We start from the raw sequence: 12,631 nt of genomic DNA, 5'->3' as shown, positions 1-12,631 counted from the left end.
TAAGAATTTTTCTTTTCCAACACATTTCAACATGATGTGCGTGTATGAATTAACAATCCTTTCTTCTAAAGACACAAGACCTGAAATTTTGTAATCAATTGATAGTTATTTCATCGACTGCAAAGGGGAATAAGCAAAGTCAACCTCAGCGAAATAACATGACAAAAGTTTGTATACATTTGCAACTTACGAAAAAAAACGTCAATTTCCTCTTGTAACTTCTTTTGCACATCTGGATACGAAGATACTAAAAGTATTATCCACTGTAAAGTTGTAGACATTGTATCCGTACCCTGGTAGAATAGAATATGTATTAGATTTTACTGAGTAATTTCATAAAGCTGATAATATAGTTGGGTTAGCCTCGATGAATATGAAAATGGTTTAAAATGTAAATGAACTCCAGTGAGAATTGAAATCTAAATGACGAAGTGTCAGATATATTTTCTCTTTTACGTGTTTGAGTTATTGTATAGTGGCCTTGCTGGTATACCACTTTCAAGGGTTTAGTCATCGAAATCCATCTCAGTACTTAATGACTTTTCCCGTCAAGTACCTAAGTTATCGCTCTCTTCGGCCTAATGCTACGCAAAGTGTAAACAAAGCAACAGTGATTGTCATGTGGTGAGTGAGACGACTAATAATACGAAGACATACATACATACACATATATGTATATGTAAATACGCATATATATATATATATATATATATATATATATATATATATATATATATATATATATATATAAGGCCACTAGTTACGGCCGGTCAAAGTGTGACCATTAATTTCACACCTTTAATGCTCTCAGCTGTATAGGCGTCTCATCAAACTCAAAATTTAGAAGCACTTAACTTGTGTTTAAATGAAGGAAGAAGAATGCCATATTCAGCTAGATTTGTAAACAAAAGATATACGTCTGGAATGGCTCTTACATCTGTTTCAACAATGATGACTTTCACAGCTGCTGTTCAACAAATGGGGCATTCTAAGCATGTAAGTGGAAATGTTTGTTATTAAGAGATTGACCAAAGGCTTCTTTCCTGAAGTTTAAAAGGGCCTCCGGGTCAAGCAGGTTTTTCAGGATTCTTGCTCTCTCTGCCAAGCAAAGCTTATATTGGTTTACATAGAGATGACGCTCTATAGGAGCCAATGGGCATAACTTAGACTTATGAATACCCTAATTAACTCTCTTAGCCCCATGGGCCTCAAGGTTGCAACTTTACCACTGTAAACTATTTAGATGTTACGGTGGACATGGTCTCCTGTTCAAACAAGCCCTACCACAAACCAAACTAGAGGTTGCCCTATATCAACATAGCTTCCCGCTATCTGCCTATCATGTTTAGGAACCTAGTGAAAGCGCGTGGCCTAGTGCTTAGGATGATGCACGCACGATCTCATGATCGTGGTTTCGGTTCCCGGACTGGAAAATTTGTTCATGAACAAAATACTTCATTCCACTTTGCTCTTGTCCACTACGCTGTAAATAAGTAACCCAGCAGCAAACTAGCGTTCACTTCCGGATGAATATCTCGGTCGTCATGGAAAATGGATAACCAACCCAATGAGTCCTTCGAGGATACTAACGTCCAGGAGACTTAATGCTTTATTTTCTTCCACTTCCTATATACAGGTAGAGAGAAATCCCATGTAGATCGAAATATCGAACTCTAAATCTATTATTATAAATGGTTGTTTTATGAAAGATGATATAAAAACGATGCCAATTCAGATATTTTATCATATGATGAATATTCATAAATATTACCATGTAATGAATATTCATATTTAGAAATAAACTTACCCCGAACACAACGTTCTCCAGCTCTTCTCTCATGAACTTTTTGTCGACTTTTCCTTCGAAGTACTTATCAAAAAAAGTATCCACTAAGGTAATATTTTCCATTCTCCGAGCCTGTTCCTCTTTACTGCTATTCATATTTTCTTGATATACTACACTGCGTTCATCGATTATCTATAAAAAATAAAACAAGTTGGAACTGTGTTAAATAATATTCTTTTCTACTCTAGGCACAGGGCCCGAAATTTTGGGGATTGTGGGGCCAGTCGATTCGATCAACCCCAATACGCAACTGGGACTTAATTTATCGACGGCGAAAGGATGAATGGCAAAGTCGACCTCGGTAGAATTTGAACTCAGAACATAAAGACAGACGAAATACCGCTAAGTTTTTCGCTCGGCATGCTAACGTTTCTACCAGCTATTGTGATAGGAGTCAACTGACAGGGTTCTGTGCTTCACTTCATACCTGCCTGCCTGTTTGCCTGTCTACCTGCATACATACATACATACACACGCACACACCACTATTATGAGCTAGCAGTATAGCCCGGCGTTGCCCGGGATTAAGTTAGGATTATTAAGCTAATCAGGCGCTTTGTTTCAATCCAAACCAAGTAACACGTCAAATTTGTGCGAAATCCGTTTGGCTGAAAATGGGTTGCGGACAATTTGATTGGGAAATACCATAAAGAATCGGTTTATTGATGTTTCCACTCAGCGATTGTTTTTTTTTTTGTTTTTGTCTTTGAGAACTTAAAGCATTCAAAGATCCCATGAGTCGTAAGTAACGCCGGCATCAAGTTTGAACAACATACATCAAAACTGGTAAAAGTTATGGTTGAAAATGGGGTGTAGCCAATTTTAGTGGGAAATCCTATAAAGAATCGGTTTATCGATTTTTAAAATCCTGATTAAATGGAAAACCCCATAAGGAATCAGTTTATTGATTTTTCACGCCCCTCAATAAGACTTAACCGAACACAACATTGCTGATTCAAAAAATCTATGTTTATACTTTAAAGTTGGTTTTCACATCCAACCCAGTTCTGCAGAATCAGTGTCGCAACGGGAATGCATGGGTTGGGAGTTTGACTGGCAGAAGTGATAAGGTTGCACATGCTGGCCCTTTCGAAACCACCAAACCCATCATCTAACCCCACTTCGCCCATGGGTTGGGATCCCTTCCAGCAAAGAAAATAGAACGCCCAAAAGGGCTCTCGATCTTCTGTGTCAGAAGAGGTTATGTTCGGATCACAACTAAGCCTTAACCTTAGCCTGAGCTAGCCTAGTGAAAGGGAGCTCAGAAGCTTCTAAAAGGCAGCGACTAATCCCGATCTAGACCTGACCCCTCCTAGGGGTACTATCGGTCAAAGTTGCATCGAAGATATGCATTGCAGAAGGTTGCCTTGGAAAACTGCATCGAAGAAAATTGCAACGAAGGTTTGCTGTATTTTTTAATAGAATTTATTTTCGATAATTTTAATTGATTTTAATTGATTTAAATTTCCTTTCTATTTGAAAATTAGTTATGAAACACTTGTAGTCATTTTATTATCTTTATCTTATATTTACTTTGTATTATATTATACTCATTTCTTGTGCTTTTAATTATTAATTTTTCTATATGTGATAGTGAATTTTCATCGATGAGTTCATGAAACTTGATTCTTTTCCCTAAAACTATATATATATATATATATATATATATATATATATATATATATATATATATATATATATATATATATATATATATAATAACGAACCATGTAATTTATACTCTGAAAAATTTATTTCTGCAATATGTTGGGGCTGGGTAAAATTTCCGTGACTTCCACCTCACCTCACCCCGTTTTACGAACTCCAAAAAGGGTTTTGTAGCACATAAGGAGGTCACAGGAATTCATTCAACGAAAAAAGAAAAAATTCCAATGATACCGGGATGGGGGTGGGGGTGATCCCCTCTCGCCCTACTCAACTTTATTCCGAACCAAAGTAAGGGATTTGCAGCATATTAGGAGGTCAGGGTACTTGATTCCACGCAAAAAATCCGAGTTTTCTTCTTTTTTTTTAGTGAAAATCGTGCGGGTGTTAATCTAAAAATTTACCCTTTGTTTTTCTTTCTGGTCATTTCTAGACAGGTGACTTAACTCATATTAGCAAACTTAGGGATTTCACTGACGTGGAAATTGGTAAAAGTTATGGCTGAAAAACGATTTTTACCTCTATCCGCCATGATCGCAACCAATGTCCTAAAATTGGAGCGACATGCGTCCTAATTTGTGGACGTGCATAAATTACTTTCACGTACGCAAAAACATCCTGCCTTTTATTGATAAATAGATACATAGATAAATAAGTGATTTAAAATAAATATATTTTAATTGTTGTGTGAGAAAGTATTTATAATCTGATCATAAAATATAGTGTCTTTCAAAAACATCCTTAATTTGAAGACTTTATCTCGTGTTTAAGAAAAAAAATTTACATTTTTATTTTTGATGAACGCCGTCAATTACTCTCTCTCTCTCTCTCCTTCACACACACGCACACACACACACACACACACACACACACACACACACACACACACACACACAGACACACACACTTTCACTCTGCTATGGCAAGAAGGGAACTTAACTCATGCTAGCAAACTTCGAAACTGGTACAAGTTATGGTTAAAAATGAATTAAACTGAAAATAGGTGGGTAAAGAAAAGAATGCATGGTCAATTTCATAGGGATGTTGAAGATAAGACAGAGAGAGAAAAAGATGGCTATGGATGACTAAAAGTAATTTAAAACCGGAAACGGAGTTTCTAATCTGTGCTGCCCAAGAGCAAGCGCTAAGAACAAACTACATAAAATACAGAATAGGCAACACAGCAGAAAGCGATAAATGCAGAATTTGTGGACAAAATGGTGAAACTGCATGGCATATTACCAGCCAATGTACATCACTAGCTCAGAAGGAATATAAGAGACGCCACGACAATATAGCCAGGCTTGTCCACTGGACACTTTGCAACAAGTATGGACTTGATAGAGCAAAAAAATTGGTACGACCACAACCCTGAAGGCATTGTTGAAAATAGAAATACAAAGATCTTATGGGATTTTATGATTCTATGCAACCATGAGATTGAGAATAGGAAACCGGACATAGTCTTAACTGAGAAAGAAAACAAACTATGCTGGATCATAAGTATAGCATGCCAAGCTGACAACAAGGTATGTGATAGGGAAGAAAGAAAAGTCGAGAGATATGGCAGGTTAGCTTGGGATCGATGAAAAAGATAACAGTAATACCAAAAATTGTCGGAGCCCTGGAAACAGTGAACAAAAATCTCGGAAAGTACGTGGAACAAATAGGTGCTTCAATAAGGGTGGAGCACTTGCAGAAAACAGCACTGCTTGGAACCGCTCGAATACTCCGGAAGGTGCTTGAAAAATAAGAGGTGTTACCTTAATTCACCGGTAGTGAACAGCTGACACTGTAGTACATCTCCAGCGTTAGAAACTGTGCAAAAGCAATAATAAAAATGATGATGATGATGATGATGATGATGATGATGATGATGATGATAGAAAAGTGAACATAACATGCAGGTGATGTTAAAATACATATTTTGCCTACCTTGTAAATAATATCGTGAACTACGCTTATACATTTTCTAAATTGTTTTGCTGTAGGTAATATGTTGAAAATGAAGTCTGGCCATAACCACGGAGATAGTAATCGGCGAGCAAATATTTGTGTTATCCTAAAATATTACACAAAATGGTTTATTAAGTAGTTTACTGTTAAAATTAGTTATCAACATAAAATCGATACTTCACAAAATATGACGAGACTTGTGTCGATCTTGGTGAGGATGTTCTCAGTTATTCGATCACCAGCAGTCCCCAGTAATTGTTTCGGTATACACTCCTTGGTTACATTCCGCATAACAATGCATAGTAATAAGGATGGCCCTTTTAACTATACACTTAGTATATTTGTCTAACGTCAGCTGGTAGATTAAAAGAACTGAAAATAACTGAAAAGAACTGAAAAGAAATGAAAATAACTGAAAAGAACTGAAAATAACTGAAAAGAACTGAAAATAACTGAAAAGAACTGAAAAGAACTAGGCACACTCAGTTAACAACTGTTTGGTCGTTTGGATGATACAAATTTTTTGAAGTGTGTCATAACAAACGAGGAAAATTGTGTGTAGAGCTATGATACTGAAATAAAATAACAGTCGTAACAGTGCACTGGGTGTGTTTCCTTTACTTTCAATAATAACTTTTAACATATGGGTGCAGGAATGGCTGTGTGGTAAGTAGCTTGCTTACCAACCACATGGTTCTGGGTTCAGTCCCACTGCGTGGCACCTTGGGCAAGTGTCTTCTACTATAACCTCGGGCCGACCAAAGCCTTGTGAGTGGATTTGGTAGACGGACACTGAAAGAAGCCCGTCATATATATGTATATATGTATATATATATATGTGTGCGTGTGTGTGTGTGTGTGTGTGTATGTTTGTGTGTCTGTGTCCCCCCCACAACTTCGCTTGACAACTGATGCTGGTGTGTTTACATCCCCGTTAACTAGCGGTTCGGCAAAAAGAGACCGATAGAATAAGTACTAGGCTTACAAAGAATAAGTCCTGGGGTCGATTTGCTCGACTAAAGGCGGTGCTCCAGCATGGGAGAAGAGTAGCTGTCCATAAGGAACAAATAAACCTCCCTCAATACCGCCAAATTCCACTCAGTGGCCACATAGACTCTTGCGCCAGAAACAAAAACCCTAAATTCATTATATTCCCTTTCTATCAATGTAAAGACAGAATCTCCACACAAGAAAGAATCAACAAGAAGAATCTTTTCATAGAGAAATTCCAACCATTTCTTAACACACACACCCCTCAGAGACCTTATTTCTCTATGAACAGACACAAACGTCCTGTTGAAAACGAGTTCATAACTCCAACTAAAAACACTTGTCTCCCCTTACACACACTTCCTGTTTTGACACCACATTTCCTGCTTAACACAAACTTTTAACCCTTTTTTTAAACCTAACAAAACTCCCAACTCTCATGCATCCTTATTTTTCCTACCAGTTTATACATGAACTACTATTGAACTACAAAAGCTCAAAGACAATATAATGTATGGGTATATTTATTTTTTTTATATATTATTGTTTTATATATTATTATCTTCATTTTGTACTCCTTTGTAAAAAAACATTTTCATTCTCCTTCTTCTTGATAATTTGCTTTTTCGCAATGAAAACCGGCTAGAAGACATCTTTATTAAAATATGCTTCCAGTTCAGCATTCTGGCTTTTTTTCCAATATATATATATATATATATATATATATATATATATATTTATATATATATATATATATATATATATATATACATACATACATACATACATACATACATACATATATATATATATATACATACATACATACATACATACATATATATATATATATACATACTAACATACATACATACATATATATATATATATATATATATATATATATATATTTATTTATTTATTTATTTATTTATTTATTTATTTATGTGTTTCAGCCAAGTGGCTGCGGTCATGCTGGTGCACCACCGTGATTTTCACGTTCCTTGCATGGCTCTTCTCCCCCACCTGACATGGTCCAATCAAGAGTTTTGATGGCACATCTGGTGTATAAGAGAATTTGACACAGCTGCCCTAAACTGCGTCTCATTACGAGCCATTGGTTCATCTGGTATCGTGGAGAGGAAAGCGTCAAGTTTTGTCTTGAAGACCTCCGCATCAATGTCTTGCATGTCTCTCAAATGTTTTGGCAGGGCATTGAAGAGCTGAGGTCCTCTGAAACCGAGGCTGCTGCAGTATCTCGTTCTTATGTGAGATGCAGTGGACGGTACCTTTGGCACCATGCAGTGGCGACCAGTGCGGGCATTCCTGTAGTACTTGATACCAAAGTTTGGCACCAGTCCTTCCAGTATTTTCCATATGTATATTATTACATATCTCTCCCGCCTGCGCTCCAGGGAGTAGAGACCTAGTGCCTTCAGTCGCTCCCTGTAGTTCATCTGTTGGACTGTGGCGATCTTTTTTGTATAGTGCCGCTGAATTGCCTCGAGTTCTGCTGTCCGCTTAACACTGTGTGGTGACCACAACTGAGAGCAATAGTCTAATATATATATATATATATATATATATATATATATATATATATATATAGATTCAAGGCTTGAATATGGTACTTATGCGAAGGCACCCGAATTTCACATCCCAAAAGGATGGGTGATTAAAATCAAATAATAAGCAACACGGATTTCAAAAGTGATTGCAGTACGCACGTTTCATGCTACTTCAATTTATTTAAGTAATGTGAGCATTACCTTAAATGCAATATGATGAGCAATCTTCAGCTGCACGAAAAAATGTAGAAAAAAAGACATATTACAAATGTGGCAACATATTAAAACCAAGTGGGAGAGAGCAGAGGAAGAATATATAAGTCCATCTTGACATAGCAGGGTCTATCAGGCTAGTAATTGATTTTAGACAAAAGTTTTAACTGTCTCAGAATTCTATTGTTTCTTATCTAGTGGTGATAGCAAAGGGACAATTACTTCTAAAGAGAGGGAAGGTGTAAGCAGTATGCATGGGCAAGGCTATAAAAGTATTAGAATCTAGAGGTTTCACTGGTCATAGTAGTATCAGGTCATTTTATTACTATCAAAATGTTGAGGAATTAATGTTGAGGAATTATAGCCCTAGGGTCAAATAGGTTTTTTACTTTTAGTCTGAATAGAGTAACAGTATAGTGGTACAGACAACAACAGAATTCTAACTAATGTTTACACAATAAGAGGTATGTTAATAAAATAAAATTAGATGTAGTTATCTTTCACAAAAATCATGAAATAATGTCAATATTGAATTCAGGGGCTCTGGATAGGGCGTAAAATTTAAGGATATTAAGTATATTAAGCATATAGTGATCATGAACACTATTTTGAATTATCTTTTAAAAAAACTTATTAGCTGACGATAATGATACTATTTAGGAGACACATAGGTAAGCCTTATTTATATAATGTGAATAAAAGATAAAAATTATTATCGGATTTATATTAGTTTATAATGATGTGTATACTGATGTTTAAGGGACTGAGAAAAGAAAGGATGTTAGGAAATAACAAGGATAATCAATACAGGAATCTGATGACTGATTTAAGTAGATTAGATGTTAAGGATAGAGATCAGGAATATATGTTGTAAAGTTTCAATTACCAAAATAAATATGTGCTAGTTGATAGTTCTAGATGACTATAATAGAAGTAAGGTACTATAAATTTTGATAACTTTAGTTGTTTAAATAAAAGTCCTATTTTTTAAAAAATTTAAAAGTGCGAGTAGAGCAATGCACACATGATACCCTAAGGTCTAATCTATTATTGATTAGATTAGGATTGTTCCTAAGTTTAAAAATTTCATATATTTCCATAGAACACAATTCACATCCATATCTATTATTTCTATAAGGTTGTGCTTTTCTTATAATTTCCCATTTAAGGCTAAAATTAATACTATTGTCTTTTAACTCCCAAATTTTACTTGCCAAAGTTGTACTATTTGCCTTATGTCTAAGTCTAAATGAAGATTTATGGTTATATATTCTCTGTTTCAGGTTAATACTACACCCTATATAAATATAATTCTCTGTTCTAGTACTAATGATGCATCTGTACACTACGTTGCGGGTACAACAAAATCCAAATAAAGGACAATGGGACTTTTTTCTACAGTTGCACATGGTGGGGTTATCAACTCCACCTATATTATTTCTAATATCTCTATTATTATTATTACTACAATTATTTACACTAATATCATTTATCAATTCTTCAATTCTACTATTAGGTATATATTGGCTATTACCATCATTATTTAATTCATATCTTGATGTGCTATTAGTTGGACTTATTCCTTCCACATTTGGCCTATTGATATTATATGAATTATGTCTTTGATCACTATTACTTCTGTTGGAATTGGGTCTATCATCAACTTCAGTCAAAACTGTAACGTCGTTACTGATATATTCTAATTGTTGGTTGAAATTATGGTTTATAGGAATAAGTATATTGCTACTATCTTCATAATTTCTTTCGTTATTGTTATTTTCACTTCTATTTGTATAATTATTGGTAGCATCATTATTGGTATTAGATGGATTATTATTTGCATTCATATGGCCATTATTTGTAATTTCATTAATTCTAGCTGACTTGATGTTTTTTTTGTTTAACCTAGCTATGATTGTACCTACATTAGGAAGGGTAGAGTAAGAAATTCTGATTTTATGACAAGAGAAGATTTTACTATATCTGTGAGAAGAAGGGAAATTTTTTTGTAAAATATTCATGAATTTTTTATAAATATTTGTGGATATTGCACAGTTGAAGGGTATATTTAACCAGATAGAATTTTTATTTTTTCTCTTAAATTTATTGTGTGGGTGGGTATGGGGTGTGCTATGATTACTATTATTTTCTATTACAATATTATTATTGTGATTAGTAGTTCTTTTAGTTGTGGGATGTTTACTATTTTTGTTATTTGATTCAACATTACTGTCTATTAACATAGGTTTATTATTAGCGTTAGTATATAGTTTGCTATTAAGTTTACTATTAAAATGCACTTTATTACTTTTCTTATTAGTTAGATTTTTAGGTAAATAGGGTTGTTTTTTATTTGGTCCATTGTTGTTACTATTTAAGTTATTAGGTTTGTTATAACATCTATGATTATTATTATTATTATTATCTCTATTATTGTTGTTATTGTTGCCATGTGCACCACTATCACTATTATTATTATTATTATTATTATTATCTGTATCAAGAAGAGATGTTCTACCAGGGTTAAGGAAAGCAATATTTTGAGTATATCCAGCTTTAGACAAGGCCATATTATAGTAGCTAGAATTAGAATTAAATATATCAATGTTGGAAGATAATTTAGTAATTCTTTCAGAAATATTATTAACTAAAGAATTTAATACATTAGGTGGATGATTGGATAATCTACTTACATATCTAGTAGTTTCATTTTCTTTTCTATATGGGTGGTATAATCTAGTTTCTATGTTGAGAGTGGTATCTAAGAAATTTACAATTTTATTACCATATTCATAAGTAATGTCTAAGTTAAAACTTTTAAAAAATTTTCTGATTTTCTTTCTTATTCTCTCAATGAATGAGTTGCTATTACTAGGGATGATGAATAAAGCATCATCTCTATATAGACCACCTTTTAGTTCAGGGATTTCTTTGTTTAAGCAATATAAGAGGTAAGTCCCTACTAGGTTTGTAACCTCAGCTGAATCGCTCGATCCCATTGGTATATCAAAGTTTTCTGGGGTATCGGCTCTCGTCCAGAGCTTGTTATCAAATTCTATAATGGTTTTTCTAGCCAATAAAATAATGTCTATATTATCCCTAGTAATGAGGGAGCGATTCATAGTAAAAATGAGGGCTTTATTTAGGAGAATAGGGGATATGCTAGAGTAATAATTATTTATATCAAACTGAATAAACGAGAAGTTTTTAGTATTGTCAATAGATTTAAACCAGTCTAGTGCTTCTTCTGTATTGATCCATAACTTTAAGGACAAATTAGGAACTAATTGAGGTAGAATCCTGTCAAGTATAAGCTTACTGAGTCTGCCAATGTCAGACTTAGATGGGCAAATGAGTCTCACTGATGGGTTATCTTCGAAATTCTTTTTATGATCTTTTAAATTAATCCTGGGTTCAGTTGGAACCAGTGGTTCAGTCCTATCTGTTAGGTCGTAGTCCTGCATAATTTTCTTGATTTTTAAGTTGATCTCAGATAGATTTCTTTTAGAGGTTATTTTGTATTTGGAGTTAAGCTCCTTCATGATCAGTTTTTTATAAGTAGTATAATCCAGTCGGTACAAGTTTCCAGTTTTGTCAGCAGGGACTAGAATGCCCGGTTTGTTCTGTATTGACTTGATGAATTCCTTAAGCTTTCTTAGATGAAAGTTTTTTCTAAGTGGATGCTTCCTATATTTTATATTAGCTATAAGATCAAAAAGATCTTTTTCAAAGTTTTCTAGTAGTGGGTTAGGAGGTGGATTTTTTCTACTCTTAAAAATCTTCTTAAAATAGGTCCTATCTTGTGTTTCAGTTGATGGGTATTTCATTTTTCTATCATGGTGGAAGGCAATCCACCTCATTCTTCTAATAAAATCATTAGTTCTGTGGATTAACAGCCACATATAAGTATCCTTACTATGTAAGGGAATGTCTTTCAACGAAAATTCTACATTAACCTTTTCTATCCTGTTGAACAAAATTAAGTACCAGAAAAACCACTCAGATTTGAGAGGTAAGTTTCGTAGACGGCTTAGATATAGATTCAAGGCTTGAATATGGTACTTATGCGAAGGCACCCGAATTTCACATCCCAAAAGGATGGGTGATTAAAATCAAATAATAAGCAACACGGATTTCAAAAGTGATTGCAGTACGCACGTTTCATGCTACTTCAATTTATTTAAGTAATGTGAGCATTACCTTAAATGCAATATGAAGAGCAATCTTCAGCTGCACGAAAAAATGTAGAAAAAAAGACATATTACAAATGTGGCAACATATTAAAACCAAGTGGGAGAGAGCAGAGGAAGAATATATAAGTCCATCTTGACATAGCAGGGTCTATCAGGCTAGTAATTGATTTTAGACAAAAGTTTTAACTGTCTCAGAATTC

The 12,631-nt window shown here is 34.3% G+C and overlaps 1 protein-coding gene across 1 annotated transcript in view; it reads right to left on the bottom strand.

Annotated features, from left to right (window-relative positions):
* The window catches only part of LOC149135456 (cytochrome P450 4V2-like), a 36,551-nt gene that overhangs the window by 8,541 nt on the left and 15,379 nt on the right, over nucleotides 1-12,631 (bottom strand). Inside the window, exons 5-7 of the mRNA XM_089351863.1 lie at nucleotides 5,447-5,573; nucleotides 1,808-1,978; nucleotides 191-293 (exon numbers count right to left, since the gene is read on the bottom strand). Coding sequence (XP_089207989.1) covers nucleotides 191-293; nucleotides 1,808-1,978; nucleotides 5,447-5,573 — 401 coding nt within the window. The remainder of the gene's footprint in view (nucleotides 1-190; nucleotides 294-1,807; nucleotides 1,979-5,446; nucleotides 5,574-12,631) is intronic.

The sequence above is a fragment of the Octopus bimaculoides genome, chromosome 5 (assembly GCF_046866305.1).
Source record: "Octopus bimaculoides isolate indiv1 chromosome 5, ASM4686630v1, whole genome shotgun sequence".
Taxonomy (NCBI): domain Eukaryota; kingdom Metazoa; phylum Mollusca; class Cephalopoda; order Octopoda; family Octopodidae; genus Octopus; species Octopus bimaculoides.
This window is presented reverse-complemented; position numbering and strand designations above follow the sequence as displayed.